This window comes from Zingiber officinale, chromosome 5A, assembly GCF_018446385.1.
Source record: "Zingiber officinale cultivar Zhangliang chromosome 5A, Zo_v1.1, whole genome shotgun sequence".
In the NCBI taxonomy this organism is placed as follows: Eukaryota; Viridiplantae; Streptophyta; class Magnoliopsida; order Zingiberales; family Zingiberaceae; genus Zingiber; species Zingiber officinale.
Genome location: NC_055994.1, coordinates 42,078,685 through 42,099,735, shown reverse-complemented (window position 1 = coordinate 42,099,735; position 21,051 = coordinate 42,078,685). Strand labels below are relative to the sequence as shown.

Genomic DNA, 21,051 nt, shown 5'->3' with positions numbered 1-21,051 from the left:
CAAGATGCAAGATGGGACTCCCGTAGGCCCATATGTACTCAAAATGATTGGGTACATAGAAAACCTACAGAGGTTGGGATTCCCACATGGCCAAGAGCTGACCACTGACCTGATCTTGTAATCCTTGTCAGATAGCTATAGTCAATTCGTTCTAAATTATAACATGAATGAAATTGATAAGCCACTGCCCGAGCTACTTAGCATGTTAAGAACTGCTAAGCTCAATCTTAAGAAGGTTAAGCCCAATTCCATTCTGATGGTACAAAAACATAAGGGCAAGGGCAAGCCTTTCCCAAGCCAAGGGCAAAGACAAGGCACTAAAACCCAAAGGAGGGGTTGCCAAGGATGCTACCTGCTTCCACTGCAGTCAGACCGAGCACTGGAAGAGGAACTGCAAAGTGTACCTGGAAGATCTTAAGAAGAAGAGAAGTGAGACTTCCACTTCAGGTATGTATGTTATAGAAGTCAATCTATCTATTTTTTGATCAAGGGTATTAGATACCGGATGTGCTTCTCACATTTGTACTATTATGCAGGCGCTGAGAAATAGCAGGACATTGACGAAGGGCGAGGTGGACCTACGAGTAGGCAATGGAGCACGGGTTGCTGTTGTTGCTGTAGGAACTTATTCTCTATTTCTGCCCTCTGGGCTTGTACTAGAATTGGATGATTGTTGTTATGTGCCTGCTTTGACTAAGAACATTATATCAGTTTCTTGTTTAGACAAGAAAGGCTTTTCATTTATAATTAAGAACAAATGTTGTTCAGTTTATTTAAACGATATGTTCTATTGTAGTACACCTCTAATGAACAGACTCTATATTCTAGACCTTAAGAACCCTATCTATAACATAAGTACCAAGAGGTTCAAGTCAAATGACATGAACCAAACCTATATCTAGCACTGTCGCTTAGGTCATATAAATGACAAACGCTTATCCCAGCTCCATAAAGATGGTTTGCTGGACTCATTTGATTTTGAATCATATGAGACATGCGAATCATTCCTACTGGGCAAGATGACCAAGACTCCCTTTAGTGGACACAGCGAGAGAGCGACTAACTTGTTAGGACTTATACATAGTGATGTATGTGGACCTTTCAATGTCGCTGCTAGGGGTGGTTATAGGTACTTCATTACATTTACTGATGATTTCAGTAGATATGGTTATGTGTATATGATGACACATAAGTCAGAATCCTTTGAAAATTTAAAAGAATTCAAGAATGAAGTACAAAATCAGCTTGGCAAGAGTATTAAGATACTTCGATCAGATCGAGGTGGTGAATACCTTAGCTATGAGTTTCGTGACTATCTAGCTGAGTGTGGGATTCTATCTCAACTCAGTCCACCTGGAACACCACAGTGGAATGGTGTATCCGAAAGGAGGAATCGTACCTTATTAGATATGGTATGGTCTATGATGAGTCACACAGATCTTCCCATGTATCTTTGGGGCTATGCTCTAGACACAGCAGCCTTCATTCTCAACTGAGTTCCATCTAAGGCTATAATAAAGACACCATATAGGATATGGACTGGGAGAGATACCCAGGTGTCTTTCATGAGGATTTGGGGTTGTGAGGCTTACATTCGACGTTAAGTCTTGGACAAATTGGGACCCAAATTCGATAGGTGCTATTTTATTGGATATCCCAAGGAAAAGAAGAGATATTACTTCTATATTCCCAATCAACACAAGATAGTTGTGGCTAAAACTGGGTATTTCTAGAAAGGGATTTTGATTCTAGAAAGACTAGTGGGAGTACGTTCGATCTTGAAGAAGTTCAAGATGTGGACCATAGCACTAAAGCCTTGATATCTAGTATTTTTTGTGCATAATTGGGCTCTTGAATTGAGTATTTTGCATCTTCTCATATGATTAATTCTTGTTTTATCTTATATCTTATGAGTTGAGAATTATTTAGAGCCTTGTTGCATTTTCTATATATTTCTTGTGGAATCTTATCTAATAATGGTACATTATTTGTTTTGATGGAATAGGCTCATTGGACTACAAGAATTTGGATTGGGCCCAATCCATTAAATGGAGCTTTCCTCTTGCGCTAACCCATGTCAAACCTTCTCATCAAATCCCTAATTTTCCTCCTAAACTAAGCCCTAAACCAAATGCAAATCCCGGTTCAAACCTTGGTATAAAACCCAAAAGAATCGTGGATGAACAGTGGCTGCGTCTACTGTTCATCGTGCTATCGACGATTTCTTCTCCGTTAGCGCGCGCGCAAGCCCCCGATTCCAGTGATAATCTCATCTTGAGTTCCAGATCCATAGAGGAAGATGCAAGGAAGCTGCTGACCTAATTTCCTGAAGCTGGAGGCTTGCCAAAGAGGTCTCGACGGCAAGCTTTGCTGGGATTCGATTCTTCATTCTCCGCCCCTGTTAGAACGGTGTTGACAGCAGGAGTTCATCAGCCATCTTCGGGAATCATCAGAGAGGTCTCTCTGGTGGTTCTTGACTTGAATCCAGCCACCATCAACGCCCCATCAAGCCATTGCTGAGCACAGAATCAAATCGCAGATCTAGGTTTCGACAATTCTGCACAGATCTGAACTTGTGTTCTTCCTGAGAGGTTTCTTTGGCTAAGATCAGCGGGTTTCAGATCTGAACTCAGATCAGCTGCGTTCCCTTTTCTGCTTTTCTGGATTTCGCATTTGAGGTTTCAAGTGAGGACTCTTGTGTGATGACAAGAGTTGTGATTCAAGAATTGGTTGTGATTGGAATTGGTTTAGTTTTATTCCTGCATTTCATTACTGTTCTTAGCTACATCTAGATCTCGTTTGTAGCACAGTTTATTGCATAGATTAGTTTCTTTCCAGAATTTTGCTTTCAATCCCTATTCTGTAATGCAGAAATACCATCAAGTTTCTGATAGTGTAATTAGTTTTCAATCTTTGAATTTGATGCAGTAATTTATAGAATCTGTTTAGTGTAATGAGTTGCTGATTTTATATTTGCTGCAGATTTTAATCCCTGTTCTTTGCTGCAGAATTTCCAGCATGTTTCTTTTAATGAAAGTAGTTTACAATCCTTGTTTTAGATGCAGTAATTTCAGTAGTTTATGTTGGATTAGTTAGTTTCTATTTGTGTTCGTTGATATAGCAATTTCAACAGATTTCTTTTAGTGTAATTAGTTTCTAACTTTGTTTCAGAGAACAATGTTATCGTTTTATCATTAAAGAGTAGTTGTTGTTTAATTGCAATTGTTTTTGCTTGTTTAGAATTACTTGAATCGTTTTAATCTGGAGTAGTTGACAATTTTAGAGAATTGCTTAGTTTTATTTTACTTCTCTTCAGATTTTAGTCATGAGAATTCTGCAGTTCATTGTTTTTGCATCTTTGTTTTCTTTAGATTTTGTAATCGAATTTGTTGTTTCTTTAAATCTGAACGAGTAGTTCTAGTTTTGTTCCTTTAGATGTCATTTCTGCAATTAAATTCTGTTTCTCTTGTTTCTCTAGTTGGGTATCTTTATTTTGTTTTTGCACTTTCCATCGCTGCAATTGTAGTTGTGTCAAGTTCCTGCACAAATTCATTTCTGCAATTTAAATTCTGATGTATCTCTTTAAGTTTCTAAATCATAGAGTATGTTAGTTCTCTTAAGCTAGGATTTAATCATTACTTAGGATCAGGTTATTAGCTGCATTTGAATTCTTAAGTTAGGATTTGAAACAACACTAAACACCTTCATTTTATCAGGAGAAAACCTAAAAAAAATAATAATTCTAGTCTAAGATCAAACATTCCACTATTAGTTTCCTTGTGAGATTCGACTTGGGACTCGTACTACATCATCGTTTTTATGAATAGAGAGTTTTCAATATTAAATTATTAATTTGATGATTGACTATTACCAAATTTTGGCGTCGTTGCCGAGGAGACTAGTAGAGTTTGTTTGTTTTTAAATTGTGTATAGTTTATCTTTTCTTTGTTTTCACTTTCTTGATTTTATTGTCTATCCACTTTTGTTCTAATTATTGATTTTTGGTAGTATGACCAGGTCTTCATGTGATAAGTTACTTGATATTGATCCGGAAATTGAAAGGACCTTCAGAGCTTTGAGAATTCAGGAGAAAATTTCAGAGGACTCAGGAAGTTCTTTATCATCCTCAGATACCCCCATGGTTGATCATAGTAGGACAATGAAGGAGCTTGCAGCTCCTGATGAGGGTTTCAAATATTCATGCATCACTTATCCAACTCTAGCTGGTGATTTTGAGTTGAGATCAGGATTGATTCATTTGCTTCCAAAATATCAAGGATTATCTGGAGAAGACCCAAACAGATATTTGCATGAATTCCATGTGGTGTGTTCAACCATGAAGCCACAAGGAATTTCAGAAGAGGATATCAAGCTAAGGGCTTTTCCATTTTCACTTACTGGAGTAGCAAAAGATTGGTTGTATTATTTGCCACCGGGATTTATTACTTCATGGATTGATATGAAGAAGGCTTTCTTAGAGAAATTCTTTCCAGCCTCAAGGACTGCAACTATTAGGAAAAGCATCTGTGGGATTCAGCAAGTGGTGGGAGAGACATTATATGACTATTGGGAGAGATTCAAGAAATTATGTTCAAGTTGTCCTCAACACCAAATCAGTGAGCAGTTACTAGTCCAATACTTCTATGAGGGTTTATTACCTATTGACAGAAGTATGATAGATGCAGCAGCCGGAGGAGATTTAGTGAACAAAACTCCAGAACAAGCACGGGAGCTAATTTCGAACATGGCTGAAAATTCACAGCAATTTGGAAGTAGAGCACTCACTACTAGAGGAGTTGGTGAAGTTCAAATGGTTTCTAATGAACAAAAGGAGATAAGGAATTCATTGATGGAATTAACGACCTTGGTGAAACAATTAGCCTTGAACAATGCTACTCAACCTTCTGTTGTGCCGAATATGCAATTTCCATGTAAACAAAGCATAGTTTGTAGCATTTGTTCGAGTCAAGATCACCTTTCAGAACTTTGTCCAAATCTCCATCAAGATGAATCTTTGGCAGCATTCTCTAGAGCTCAGTTCCAACAAAAACATGACCCGTATTCATCTACATATAATCCGGGTTGGAGAGATCATCCAAATTTGAAGTATGGCAATTCATTCTATCAACATCCATCTTCAAATCAGAATTTCAGCCACAATTCCAGCAATTTCCAGCAACCTCAGCAAGGTTTCCAGCAGCATAATCAGAATTTCCAGCAAGGTTTTCAGCATCATTACCAACCTGCAAATCAATATCAGCAATCGTATCAGCCTTATCAGCAATTTCAGAATCAGAATCATAATCAGCATTATCAATCTCAAAATCAGAATTTCTAGCAAGCAATTCCAGCACTTCCAGCACCTACAAGGATGAGTTTAACTCAAGGAGGTTCCAATAATGTTTCAAATTCAGATCCACAGCAAGCTAGATTGGAGGAATTAATGCAGCAAATTCTTCAGCAGCAACAAAATCAGGAAAGGCAGATTGGGCAATTGGCTTCTAGCATTAATCAGATTCAAGCTCAGGGATCGAGTCAATTGCCATCTCAAACAATTCCGAATCCTAAAGGGAACGTTAGTGCATTAACTTTAAGGAGTGGAAGAAAGGTTTCAGAATCTGCAAGAGGAAGAGCTGCTGTTGAAAATTTTCCAGAAATCCAGCAATCCAGTTCCAGCAATGAAGAATTTTCAGAAATGCAGAATGTGCCAACTTCGAATTCTACCCCAATTTGCATTGATCCAATGGATATGGAGCGTGAACAAGGAAGAAATAGTTGCATTCCAGAAATTTCCAGCAAGTTTTCTCAAAATGGGCAGTTTCCAACAGCAACAACTTCAGAAAGCAGCAAATCTAGAAATGCAGGATTTCAGAATTCAGAGCAGAGCATTCCATTGCCTTTCCCTCAACGCAAAGTTCAACCAAGGAAGAATATAGAGGAGGAGAAAGCAAAGGAGTTCCAAGAGCTTGTGGATTTATTTAGCAAGGTAGAAGTAAATGTTCCTTTACTCACAATGATCAAGCAAATTCCAAAATATGCAAAATTTTTGAAGGATCTTTGTGTGCACAAGAAGAAATTGAAGGGGAATGAGTTGATTAGCATGGGCAAGAATGTGTCTACACTTCTTCGAACAGTTCCTCAGAAATGCGAAGATCCTGGAGTTTTTACAGATCCTTGCGAGATTGGGAGTAATCTTTTTAAGGATGCCATGCTGGATTTGGGAGCTTCAATTAATGTGATGCCGAAATCAGTTTTTCAAACTTTAGGCATTAGACCATTACAACCTATAGGAGTAGTCATTCAGTTAGCTGACCGCAGTCAGACTCACCCAGCTGGAGTTATTGAAGATGTATTGGTGAAAGTGAGAGAACTTATCTTTCCTACAGATTTTTATATCCTTGATATGGAGGGAGACTATCTGGCCAGTAGATCTCCACTCATTCTTGGACGACCATTCTTGAAGACTGCAAGGACAAAAATTGATGTTCATGCGGGCACACTTTCTATGGAGATAGGTGATACAGTGGTCCGATTCAGTATTCTTGACGCTATGAAGCATCCTAGAGAGGATCATTCTATTCTTAGTTTGGACATCTCAGAGGAGTTGGACAACATGGATTTCTTTTCAGAGATCGATTCAGATCTTGCAGAGGTTGGTCAAGGTGATGAATCTTCTATATTTTTGGATGATAAGTCAGTAGTGAGAGTGGATGATGAGTTTTGTGGATTATTTCCGAGTGAGAGAGATAATTTATGCGTAGGGCATTACTTACTAGAAGCTCTATCCCTAGGATCGCCCAGAGAAGAGAAATTATGCGTAGGGGATTGCTTAGGAGAAGCATTACCCCTAGGATCGCTTTCAGTTGACCGGACACAGGATGAGTTGAAGCCATTGCCTCCACACTTGAAATATGATTATTTAGGAGAGAACCAGCAGCTACCTGTCATCATTGCCCAGAATCTAGAACCAGAACAAGAAAGCAGATTATTAGAGATTTTGAGGCAGCACAGGAAGGCCATTGGATGGACTTTAGCAGATATTCCTGGTATCAGTCCTTCTATTTGCATGCACAGGATTTATTTAGAGGAGGATGTGAAACCAGTGAGACAGCCCCAGAGGAGACTTAACCCACTGATCCTTGATATAGTAAAGAAAGAGGTGACTAGACTTCTACAGGCAGGTATCATTTACCCTATTTCTGACAGTAAGTGGGTAAGTCCCATCCATGTGGTGCCAAAAAAATTAGGGGTGACAGTTGTGACTAATGAAGAGAATGAGTTGGTGCCCACCAGAGTGAAAAATTCTTGGAGAGTTTGTGTGGATTATAGGAAGCTGAACCAAGCAAGTAGAAAGGACCACTATCCCTTGCCTTTTATTGATCAGATGTTGGAGAGACTGGCGGGGAAATCGCATTATTGCTTCCTAGATGGATACACTGGATATTTTCAGATTTGCATCGACCCAGAGGATCAGGAGAAGACCACCTTCACTTGCCCTTTCGGTACATTTGCCTACAGACAGATGCCATTTGGATTATGCAACGCTCCAGGAACTTTTCAGCGATGCATGGTAAGTATTTTTGGTGATTTATTAGAGCATTGCATGGAGGTTTTCATGGATGATTTTTCTGTATATGGTTCATCATTTGATGCATGTCTAGAAAATTTGTTTAGGGTTTTAGATAGATGCATTGAGACTGACTTAGTACTTAATTTTGAAAAATGTCATTTTATGGTTGAGCATGGTATTGTTTTAGGACACATAGTCTCTACGAGAGGTATTGAGGTAGATCATGCTAAAGTTAGCGCTATATCTTCTTTATCTTTCCCCGCATGCGTGCGGGATGTTCGAGCTTTTCTTGGCCATGCAGGATTCTACAGGAGATTTATTAGGGACTTCAGTAAGATTTCTCTTCCACTATCTCAGTTGCTTCAAAAAGATGTGGAGTTTCAGTTTGATCAGAGGTGTAAGGAAGCTTTTCAGAGATTGAAGGAGGCTTTGATTTCTGCACCTATCATCAGGCCACCAGATTGGGATTTACCTTTTGAACTGATGTGTGATGCTTCAAATTTTTCCATAGGGGCAGTACTTGCACAGAGAGTAGAGGGAGCACCGCATGTGATCTGCTATGCATCAAAGACCCTGGATTCGACTCAAGCAAATTACACCACGACAGAAAAAGAGCTTCTTGCCATTGTTTTTGCTTTAGATAAATTCAGATCATATTTATTATGTTCTCACGTGGTTGTATTTTCTGATCATGCAGCGTTGAAGTTTCTCCTCAAGAAGCCAGATGCTAAGCCAGATTGATTAGATGGATGCTTCTCCTCCAGGAGTTTGATTTGGAGATACGAGATAGGAGTGGGAAGGAGAATTTGGTTGCGGATCACTTGAGAAGAATTGAAGGAGACATGGACTATACGGCTATTGATGATTGTTGAGTGTATACTAAAAGCCTAAGCTTTGTAAACATTCATTATGAATAAAGAATCACATTTGGTCAAATTATCTACATTTGTTTGTAGTTGTTCAATTAATTTATATTGTAGATAACATAGTATGTGGTGTCACATGCAGAAGATGATGTTATCAGTACCTTATAAATTATAAACAGTAGTTTACGACCAAAATGGAAAGGAACAAACCATTAGAAGGTCGTAGTGTAATTCGGTATTAGTTTATCTTGACTATATAATTACACTAGTACACTTAGAGTGTAATCAGTACGACCATTTGAGGTCGTTTCTTTTATACTGACTTTATAAAGAAACAAAGACCTCGGTTATTATGGAAGTGTGTGCTCTTAATCCGAATGTAATAACAAGCACATATATTTGATATTTATTTCTTTAATTTATCTATGGGTGAGATTTAGTTCGATGAATCAATAAGCCCGATAAGTTGGGAAATGGTATCACTTATAGTGTGCATTGTTGATTATAGAAGGAAACTGTGTCCTAGAGATACTAGGTTGATAATGTCCTCAAGAGGAGCTCATAAGGATTGTCATGTTAAACCCTGCAGGTGGACTTAGTCCGACATGATGATAAGGTTGAGTGGTACTACTCTTGGACTAAGATATTAATTAAATGAGTTGTCAGTAACTCACTTAATTAGTGGACATTCGATATCTTAAACACAGGGAGACTAACACACTCATAAGAAGGAGCCCAAAATTTAATTTGGTATTGGTGGGTAGTTCGATAATAGTTCTTTAGTGGAATGAATTATTATTGATAAAATTAAGTTGTGTTCGGGGAACACGGGATGTTTAATTTTATCGGAGACCAAACCAATTCCTCCTCTCGGTCCCTATCGTAGCCTCTTATTTATAGTCTATACCCACCTATACCCACTTTCATACCCAAAGGTAGCTAGCTTGGGAACCAGGTAGGCTAGCATAATGGGGTGGTCGGCCTAGCAGACCCAAGCTAGAAGGGACCGGCCATATTAAATTAAAAAAGAATTTTAATTTTAATTTTAATTATGTGGAAGATATAATTTATTAAAGAGAATTAAAATTAAAATATCTCTCTACAAAAAATTAAAGAAAGAGATTAGATCTCTTTCCTTATTTGTAGATTGGTGAGATATTTTATTTTTTCTTTAAAAAATATTCACATGTTGAAAAATTAAAATTATAGAAATTTCTTTTTATCAACCATGAAGAGATTTTTGAAGAGAAATTTTATTTTTTAAAATTTCTGGAAACAAATTAGGAAGTTTTAATTTGTTGATTAAAACTTGTCTAATTTGTTTCCTCTTGATGTGGCCTGCCATTATGTTTCTAATTGGGAAATTTTATTTTATTTCTCCCAATTAAATCATGTCAAGAAAATTAAGGAAATTTTATTGTAATTAAATTTCCTAATTTGCCTAGGCCAAGGAATATAAAAGAAGGGGTGGGGGTGCCTTTATACAATACAACCTCTATTATTTCTCTCCCTCTTTTGTTCCTTGGTGTGGCCGGCCATCATCATCCTCTCCCTCTCTTCCTCTTGTGGTGGCCGAACCTCTCTCTCCCCTTGGAGCTCTTGTGGTGGCCGGATACTACTTGGAGAAGAAGAAGAAGGAGAGAAAGCTAGCATCTCTTGGAGCTTGGTTGGTGTTTTGATCTTCTTCCTTGGTGAAGCTTCCTTATTGTTGGCCGAACCTAGCTAGGAGGAGAAGAAGGTGGTTGGTGGTTTCTCATCTCGGAAGATCATTGCCCACACAACGTCCGAGGTTAGAAGAGGAATACGGTAGAAGATCAAGAGGTCTTTCTAGAAGGTATAACTAGTAATTTTTCCTTTCCGCATCATGCTAGTTATTTATGGAAATAATACCAAATACAAGAGGCTTACGTTCTAGTATTTCGAATATGTTTTTCGAAGTTGTGTTCTTTTGTTTTATTTTTTCCTTGTGATTTGATTGTTCTTTTCGGTTAACCTAAAGTTATTTTAGGAAATTAAATACTAGATTTCTATAAAAGGTTTTGTCTAGTCGGTGGTGGTTGCTCCCATATCCAAGAAGGTCATGTGCCTCGCCACGTCAGTACTGGGAACCAATTATGGAAATTAATATTTAATCGAATTAATAACTTAAGGTGATTTGGGTTGAACGTGTTAAGTTCCGCAGGAGATCCAAGTCAAAACCTAAAAGAACAAATAGATTAAGTTTTGGATCAAACGTGTTAAGTTCCGCAGGCGATCCAAAATTTAATTTAAAAGAACCCATGGTAGCTAGGAAAAGGTTCAGACCTTTGTACAAAATTTTTGTACAGTGGAACCTCTAGGCTTTCCGAGTAGCAACCAACAATGATGACTTTAGAGATGAGCAACTCTTTCGGATGCATGGTGAGTTACCATGGTATGCAGATCTGGTTAATTTTTTAGTAGGTAATGTTTTTCCTGCACAATTTTCAAAAGCTCAAAAGGACAAATTGAAAAGTAATTCAAAATATTATGTGTGGGATGATCCTTATCTGTGGAAATTTTGTAGTGATCAGATTATTAGGAGATGCATACCTAATTTTGAGTTCCAGTCTGTACTTGCATTTTGTCATTCATTTGAGTGGGGGGGGGGGGGGCGGGGGGGCATTTTGGACCCCAGAGGATTGCGAGGAAAGTTTTGGAGTGTAGTTTGTACTGGCCCACCCTCTTTCGTGATGCATATATTTTTTGTAGATCATGTGATAGGTGTCAACGAACTGGAAACATAGGACCTAGGAATGAAATGTCTCAACATTTCATGCTATTTTGTGAGGTCTTTGATGTATGGGGCATTGATTTCATGGGTCCTTTTCCTGTCTCTTTTGGATTTTCATATATTTTGCTAGCAGTTGATTATGTTTTCAAATGGGTGGAAGCCATCCCCACCAGGACTGATGATTCTTCAGTTGTTGTTAGTTTTGTCAGGGCACATATTTTCTGCAGGTTTGGCGTGCCTAGGGCAATAATCAGTGATCAAGGGTCACATTTTTGTAATAGACACATGAAGGCTATGCTGAGCAGATATGGAGTTTCACATAGAATTTCTACTCCCTATCATCCCCAAACAAATAGACAAGCAGAAGTATCAAATAGAGAAGTGAAGTCAATTTTGGAGAAAACAGTGAGACCTGACAGGAAAGATTGGAGTAAGAGATTAAATGATGCACTTTGGGCTTACAGGATAGCTTTCAAAACACCCATAGGGATGTCTCCATATAGGATGGTGTATGGTAAAGCTTGTCACCTTCAAGTGGAAATTGAACATAGAGCATTTTGGGCAGTGAAAGCTTGTAATTTTGATGCTAGCACAGCTGGAGAAGAGAGGAAATTACAACTCCAAGAACTTGAAGAAATTAGACTAGAGGCATTTGAGAACTCAAGGATCTACAAAGAAAAGACCAAGAATTTTCATGACAAGCACATTATAGGGAAGGAGTTCAAAATTGGTGACAAAGTGCTTTTGTATAAATCCCGGCTTAAATTGATGAAAGGCACATTGAAATCTCGTTGGGAAGGACCCTTTAGTGTGACTAACATTTTCCCCTATGGAGTCTTGGAGATAAAGGAAGAGTCTACTGATCGGAAATTTAAAGTGAATGGACATAGGCTAAAGATATTTCATGAAGGAGCAAAAGGGATGGTGATGCAAGAAATGAACAGTACCGAGGCCATCTATTCAATGTGAAAGGGGAGTCTTGCTATTTCTCATTATTTCCTGTCTTCGTAGATATACATGTTGTTACATAATTGCATGAATAATTCACTTGTTCGTTTTGGTAGTCTTTATGTTTTCTAATAATTCACTTGTTCACTTGTTCCTGTCTTTATGTTTTGGTGGCTAGTTTAACTTCTTCGTTTTCTTAATAATTTTGCTTTAACAATTAATAATTCAAATTTTAGGAATCAAGTCCTTGTGAATATCGTGGAACTAACTTGGTAGTTTCAAGTAGTAATAAATGGTACACCCCCCCCCCCCCCCCTTTACACTTCTTTATATCATTTTAGAGGTTTTAAAATAAAGTTACATTTGAGCATGAAGTTTCAAGTCTTTGTTGCATAAATGAATTCTAAGCTTGCGTAAGGTTAACATTTAGTGACGGATTCTAATTGATAATTTGAGATAATAACTTTTGTTTGCCTAGTGAGGATTGAGCCTAATTGTGTGATGCACTGATGGTTTTTGTCACTCTAGAACTTGCTTGAATCTTTTCAATATTCCACTTGATCAGAGATTAAATCATTTGAATGAAGGTTATTCCAATTCCCCACTAGTTATCACTAATTGTATTTTCCTAAATCATCATATCATTTATCTTTCCCTTTGTTTTATTATCTTGGATATGGTTACATGGGCTGTTGTGTGAAGCTTTTATTTTGACCGGGACGCCAAAAATTTAAGTGTGGGGGAGATATTTAGTCTTTGATTCAGCAGAAGTAATCATTTACAGCAAATGAAGGACCTGTTTTAAGGGAAGAAAGTTATGATTCAATTTATGGAATAATCAGCATCAAGATTTGGATAAAAAGCAGAACTCAGATTCTGGAATTTGCCATTTTGTGAAGAAGAAATGAAGTGCTGGTACTTAATATGAAAAACATTCTGCTGATACTGAATTGCTGAAGCTGAAAAATGATGTACAGTTTCTGAAATTTTCAGAAACTGAACCTTAATTCCAAATTGCTGCAGAAGCATAATTCATGTTCAATCTGTGCAGAATTGGAATGGAATTCTCAAGCAAATTGGAATGGAATGTCAACTGTCTAAGACATTAGATTAGCAAATTGAAAAAAAAAATGGTGAAATGCAGAAATTGGTAGCTGAATTCTGGATTTGGCCAGCTGCATTCAGTGAAGTTGTAACGCATTGGAAGGAAGTTACAGTAGAATTCCATTTCTGAAATTGAAATCTATGGTTGCAGAATTCGGAAATGGCTTCATTTGGTTTAAACTTATGGTTGCAGAAATCTGTAGAAGGTTGCTGCTGTTTGTGTTTGCACATCAAGTTTTTCAGTAGTCAGAGGTGATATTGATAGTTTCAGACAGAGCTGGAATTTAGTATCAAGGTGTATCACAAATTTGATGCAGCATTCCAATGACTGATACGTCCAAGGGAAGCCTTGCAAGATGCAGAAACAAATGGTAATTCATATTTGTTATGTCCATTTTGATCTCGAGAAACTGAACACATGTGTGCAGGAAATAGTGGACAGCTGAGAAATTAGATGAAGGCTAATCTGTGCAGAATTGAAAAAAAAAATGGATCAAGGGGCAGCAATGCAGCAACAAAATCAGAATTGCTGGAACTGAAAAAAAAAAGCAGAAATATGATGTTATGCATTCAGAAGAGAGAGCAAGGATGTATTCAGTTTTGTGCAGAAACACAAAAATGCAGATTTGTGCAGAGTTGCAAAAGCTGAGAGCTGTTAGCTGAAGTTGAAATATATTCAGTTTAATTGATTCTTAAGTGCTGAGGGAATGAAATGGGACAAATAAGATCAGAGAAAAGAGGGCAAAGATATTATTCCTCAGATGGAAACATATGCAAGGACTGTTAATCACAGAAATGTGATGTTATTTGCAGGAATGTGCAAGACTTGTAGGATCGAAAAGAATTTAGATATCTCCACAATAGCATGATATTGTCCACTTTGGGCCTAGACCCTCATGGCTTTGCTCTTGGGCTCTCCCCAAAAGGCCTCATGCCAATGGAGATATCTTTCTCTTATAAACCCATGATCTTTTCCATGTGTTTTTCAATATGGGACTATGTTTGCAACCTTGCAACCCCAACAATCCCCCCCTCAAACAAAGGACCATGAGCTTCCCACGTCCGATCCTTGACCCACCAGGTCTTCCTGCCCCTCGGTCTACCCGACCTACTAGGACTTCCTTGCCTAGCCGCAACTAGGACTTCCTGCCCCTCGGTCCACCCGACCTACTAGGACTTCCTTGCCTAGCCGCAACTAGGACTTCCTGCCTGGTGTCTGGTCCTCTTGATCCGAACATAGGAGCCCCCATTTTCTTTGTTCGAGGTCAATATTGTACTCACATGGTTCAATCAGACCATATCTCTTGTGCACAGTCGGCGGTTAAACCTTCTGGCAGTCCGGGCTCTGATACTAATTGTAAGTGCAGCGGAGGCCGGCAAGAGGGGGGTGAATTGCTGAAAACACAAAATAAAAATATCCTCCTCGGATTTCAACTCAATTAATGCAATAGTAAATAAAGTAAAGGCAGAAATAAAATTAAACCAAGCAAGGAAATAGAAATTAAGTAGAAAACAGGATTTAACCTGGTTACAACCAAGGAGGTTGTTAATCCAGGGCAGTAAGAAAAAGCTCAGTAGAAAAATCTCCTTTGCTGAAGGCGGAGAAGCCTTTTACACTTTGGAAGCTTAGAACTATTGCTAGGAATGGCTACACAATGATTGCTTGAGTTGTTGTTGAATTCCTAGCTCCAGGGGCCTTTTTATAGCTCCCGGAAAGTCTATCTCGAGGTCAGGCGCCTCCAACAAGGTTTAAGGCGCCTCCAACTCGATCTGCGGATAAAACTTTATCTGCGCTCAACTGGACTGCTCAAGGCACCTTAAACAATCATTCAAGGCGCCTTGATGTGTTTAAGGCGCCTTGATGTGTTCAAGGCGCCTTGAGGTTCTTCTGATAATTTACGCTCTGATAATTTCACCTCTTTGTCTTCTTTCTTCTCCTCTTTAGCTTAGGCTCCGTTCTTTTGGGTGATTGCGACCAACCGGAATAGGGCCCCGAACCCAATTCCGCCTTCTCCTCGAGCGACCTTCCGTCCGGCTTAACGTCCCTCGAGCAGCGCCTTTCACGCCCACCGAGTACTCTTAGTAGCTCTCTCGTCCTTGGACGCAAACCGTCGGCTCCCTTCCCGTGCCGTCCTTCTCGCTAGCTGCGTCTTCCGCTCGACTTCCTGTGTTCCTAAGCTCCTGCACACTCAGACACAGGGATCAAACACAGCAGGACCTAACCAACTTGGTTGATCACATCAAAACTACCACGGGGTCCAACAATCTCCCCCTTTTTGATGTGCATCAACCCAAGTTCAAGTTAGGGTTAAAATAGACATAAAAAGTAATTTTAAAGAAAAAATTACTAAACTAACAAGTTAAGCATAATTTTTTGCAATTAGTAAAATTGCAACACTTTTTATAATAACAGAAATTTCAAAATTTTCTAACTCCCCCTAAACTTGTATTTTTCTCTCCCCCTTTGATCACAGCAAAAATGGGGTTAAAAAAAAATAACCTAAGTTAAGTGAAATGAATAGAATTTAAAAAAATTCTAATTCAAAAACGAATTTTTCCAAACAAAAAAAAATTCTAAGTCAAATTTTTGAATTTTCAAAAAAATTTTCTAAGTCAATATGAATTTTTCCAAAAAAAAAAATTTCTAAGTCAAATTTTTGAATTTTAAAAAAATTCTAAGTCAATAAAAAAATTTCTAAGTCAAATTTAAATTTTTGAATTTTCACAATATGACTTTTTAGAATTTTAAAAAGATTTAAGAACTTTTAAAGAATTATTTAATTCTAGTTTAATGCTTTTTCAGAAAGTTAATTAAATATATTTTTTTTCAATATTTTAGCTTCCAGGTCGTGGGTTATTGGAGCAACAACCACTTAGACAAAGCTTCCATAAAGAATTTCAATATTTAATTTTCTCACTGTAAGCTTTTAATTTTTGAAAAATTAATTAAGCACAGATTTTGGAACCCAATAGAGGTTCCTACCTATAGGGTTATTCAGATACTTAGGGGGTACATAATTTTTGGGTATCCTTCTAAGCTGGCCCTGATGGTTTCTAATATACCAGTTCAATTTTCCATAAACTTTAATTTTTGAATTTGGAAATCTATTTAAACATGTACTATTTCTTAATTTCTCAATTTCTAATTTTAGATTTTTATTTTCAGATTTCAAATTTTTATTTTCTTTTTCTAATTGATCTAATTCTTTAGACAAAGCTTTAATAAACTCAAAAGACTGTTTAGAGTTTAGGGCACGTACCTTACTTACCTCATCTTGCGATGCTCCCCCTTCATCATTGCTTTCTCCTTCTGATGTTCCTCCCCCTTCATCTATGCTCATTTCTGAGCTAGACGTTTCTTCTAGCTGATGGTTGGCCATCAGTGCTAGTCCCGAGAATTCTTCGATGTCTGACTCGGAGGATGATGAATCTGACCAAGTAGCCTTCAGGTTCTTGTACTTGGAGGATTCTGGTTTCTTGCTTTTTGATTTTTCCCTTTCTTTCTCCTTTCTCTTTAATTTCGGGCAGTCATCCTTGATGTGCCCTTCTTCGTTGCAGTTGTAGCAGCGAACCGTCCTTTTTCTTTGTTGATGCCTCTTTTTCTGCGGTCTAAATTTATTAGAATTAAAAAACTTATTGAACCGTTTTACCAGTAGTGCTGCTTCGGATTCATCGCCCGAGGCTTCGGAGTCAGAATCGATTACTTTTGCCTTTAGAGCTATGTTCTGATCGGTCTTCTCTACTCCATTTGGCTCTGAAACTCGAGATTCGTGAAGTTCAAAAGTCGAAAATAACTGTTCTAACGTACTTACCTCGAGGTCCTTAGAGATGTAGTATGCATCTACTAAGGAGGCCCACTCTAGAGTTCTCGGGAAGGCATTGAGCGCGTACCGGATAGAGTCCCGGTTGGTTACCTCTTCTCCAAGGTTCGTTAGTTGCATTATCAGCTCCTTGATTCTCACTTGGAGTTGCGCTACCTTCTCGCCTTGGTTCATCCGGAGGTTCGTCAACTGGTTCCGGAGGATGTCGCGCTTTGCTAGCTTCGCTTCGGAGGTACCTTCGTGTAGCTCCAGGAATTTTTCCCAGAGATCTTTCGCTGAGTCGTAGCTTCCGATCCGATTTACTTCTTGTGGTGGCAGCACGCTAAGCAGGTGGAACTCCGCCTTTCCGTTGGCGACGAAATCGGCTTGCTCCTTCTTACTCCATGTGTTTTCTTCTTTGTCTTTCGACGCTGCAAAACCATATTTCATTGTAATAAGAATATCAAAATCCGTTTTAAAAAATACCTCCATTTTGCGCTTCCATGTGGCGAAGTCTCCGTCGAACTTCGGGGGATGGATGTTCGCTCCGGCCATCGTCTTGATCGTAGTGCTTCAGTTGGCGGTTAGTCCTTCTGAGGCGATCAGGCTCTGATACCAATTGTAGGATCGAAAAGAATTTAGATATCTCCACAATAGCATGATATTGTCCACTTTGGGCCTAGACCCTCATGGCTTTGCTCTTGGGCTCTCCCCAAAAGGCCTCATGCCAATGGAGATATCTTTCTCTTATAAACCCATGATCTTTTCCATGTGTTTTTCAATATGGGACTATGTTTGCAACCTTGCAACCCCAACAAGACTGCATACTGAGTTTTAGACATCAATTAGTTGAGCTTGATTGGATCAAATGAGAAGATAGTCTTTTGAAGGTTCAAGTTCAAACAGTTCGGGAAGGTTAAGAGCAATTAAATAGAAACAGAATGTTCAGAATTTCAGCTAATAGTCATTTCTGTGCCAATTTGGGGATTATGTTGTAGCCATCTAGAATTGCTGAAACTTGTAATTCTTTGAAGTATGCATCAATAGGGATCACAAGAAGCTAGATGAAAAGGAGTTGAGATTTTAGGGCAGCTAAATGATGTGTAGTTGGTACAAAGTCAGGGCTGTAGAGGAAATTTAGAAATACACTAAAATCAGCTACATGTTATCAAGCTACTGGATACCTGAAAAGCATGATGCAGTTGTTGTTTGATTATGGTGAAATAATGATCTTGTTTCTTTATAATTTGCATGGTTTTTAGACTTTAAAATGGCCACAAAACAGAAAGGAATGCAGAATTTTCCACACTATCTCTGAGCAGAATCTGTAAGCTATCAGGAATTTGTTATTTTGGTACAGAATGAAGGGAGTCAATAGCATGTAATGGCTGAATCAAATTACAGCTTGACCAAATGTTGTGTAAGAAATTTTGGAGCCACCTGCAGAACCAAATCTATTTTATTTGATTGAAAAAGTTCTGAAAAATTGTTGAATCTGCAGATTAAAAGAGGGAATGAAGGATATGGCATGGAAATGTGCCAACTTTCAAATTTAAATGCAGAATGCTGGAAATAGAAGTGAGACCAACAAGGATGTGCTAATTGAAGTATCTGCCATGAGTAAAATCTGCAAAAACATTGATCAAGACTAAGAGTACAGAATTGGAAGCCATGGCTGAAAATTAGTATCACATAGCATCCTAACTCCATGTCTTCCACTTCTACTTTAACCTCTGTTCTTTTTATGGCTTTTCTAATTCTAATGCTTCCATTCGCTTTTGCTTTTGTTTTCCTTTATACTTTCAATGAACCTTCATAAGGATGTATTTTGATATCTGAGATGGAGGTGAGAATTAGATGAAGAGCAAGCATATGGTAGTGCTTTTGCCATAAGTAGCTTGAGTGATCTCCACAATTACATGAATTTGAAATTAGGTTGAGAGCCACTAAAAAACTACCATGTGAGGACTAGTTGTGTTATTATTTTCATTTTATTCATGATGGATGAAATCATTGAGTGATCAACTGAAGTAAGAATGGAGTTCATGATTGCTTGAGTTTGTGAAACTTCATGATTTTAGGTGACTTCTTTTTACTATCTTCTGAATATGGTTAAGAAAGGTAAAGGGGGGGGGTGCAACCTCGGTCATTTCTTTAGTTTGTTTACTTGTCCGGGATGAGCAAAAAGATTAAGTGTGGGGGAGTTGATATCTAGTATTTTTTGTGCATAATTGGGCTCTTGAATTGAGTATTTTGCATCTTCTCATATGATTAATTCTTGTTTTATCTTATATCTTATGAGTTGAGAATTATTTAGAGCCTTGTTGCATTTTCTATATATTTCTTGTGGAATCTTATCTAATAATGGTACTTTATTTGTTTTGATGGAATAGGCTCATTGGACTACAAGAATTTGTATTGGGCCCGATCCATTAAATGGAGCTTTCCTCTTGAGCTAACCCATGTCAAACCTTCTCATCAAATCCCTAATTTTCCTCCTAAACTAAGCCCTAAACCAAATGCAAATCCCGGTTCAAACCTTGGTATAAAACCCAAAAGAATCGCGGATGAACAGTGGCTGCGTCTACTGTTCATCGTGCCATCGGCGATTTCTTCTCCGTTAGCGCGCGCGCAAGCCCCCGATAGAGGAAGATGCAAGGAAGCTGCTGACCTAATTTCCTGAAGCTGGAGGCTTGCCAAAGAGGTCTCGACGGCAAGCTTTACTGGGATTCGATTCTTCATTCTCCGCCCCTGTTAGAACGGTGTTGACAGCAGGAGTTCATCAGCCATCTTCGGGAATCATCAGAGAGGTCTCTCTGGTGGTTCTTGACATGAATCCAGCCACCATCAACGCCCCATCAACAAGCCATTGCTGAGCACAGAATCAAATCGCAGATCCAGGTTTCGACAATTCCGCACAGATCTGAACTTGTGTTCTTCCAGAGAGGTTTCTTTGGCTAAGATCAGCGGGTTTCAGATCTGAACTCAGATCAGCTGCGTTCCCTTTTCTGCTTTTCTGGATTTCGCATTTGAGGTTTCAAGTGAGGACTCTTGTGTGACGACAAGAGTTGTGATTCAAGAATTGGTTGTGATTGGAATTGGTTTAGTTTTATTCCTGCATTTCATTACTGTTCTTAGCTACATCTAGATCTCGTTTGTAGCACAGTTTATTGCATAGATTAGTTTCTTTCTAGAATTTTGCTTTCAATCCCTATTCTGTAATGCAGAAATACCATCAAGTTTCTGATAGTGTAATCAGTTTTCAATCTTTGAATTTGATGCAGTAATTTATAGAATCTGTTTAGTGTAATGAGTTGCTGATTTTATATTTGCTGCAGATTTTAATCCCTGTTCTTTGCTGCAGAATTTCTAGCATGTTTCTTTTAATAAAAGTAGTTTACAATCCTTGTTTTAGATGCAGTAATTTCAGTAGTTTATGTTGGATTAGTTAGTTTCTATTTGTGTTCGTTGATACAGCAATTTCAACAGATTTCTTTTAGTGTAATTAGTTTCTAACTTTGTTTCAGAGAACAATGTTATCGTTTTATCATTAAAGAGTAGTTCTTGTTTGATTGCAATTGTTTTTGCTTGTTTAGAATTACTTGAATCGTTTTAATTTGGAGTAGTTGACAATTTTAGAGAATTGCTTAGTTTTATTTTACTTCTCTTCAGATTTTAGTCATGAGAATTCTGCAGTTCATTGTTTTTTGCATCTTTGTTTTCTTTAGATTTTGTCATCGAATTTGTTGTTTCTTTAAATCTGAACGAGTAGTTCTAGTTTTGTTCCTTTAGATGTCATTTCTGCAATAAAATTCTGTTTCTCTTGTTTCTCTAATTGGGTATCTTTATTTTGTTTTTGCACTTTCCATCGCTGCAATTGTAGTTGTGTCAAGTTCCTGCACAAATTCATTTCTACAATTTAAATTCTGATGTATCTCTTTAAGTTTCTAAATCATAGAGTATGTTAGTTCTCTTAAGCTAGGATTTAATCATTACTTAGGATCAGGTTAT

The 21,051-nt window shown here is 38.1% G+C and overlaps 1 protein-coding gene across 1 annotated transcript; it reads left to right on the top strand.

Moving 5' to 3' along the window:
- Positions 1–5,367: 5,367 nt before the first annotated feature.
- On the top strand, positions 5,368–20,314 carry LOC121980456. The gene is made up of 2 exons (XM_042532490.1): positions 5,368–7,570; positions 19,434–20,314. Exons 1-2 carry the CDS (start codon positions 5,372–5,374, stop codon positions 19,497–19,499), a joined length of 2,265 nt encoding a protein of 754 aa, XP_042388424.1. The 5' UTR covers positions 5,368–5,371; the 3' UTR covers positions 19,500–20,314.
- Positions 20,315–21,051: the final 737 nt, after the last annotated feature.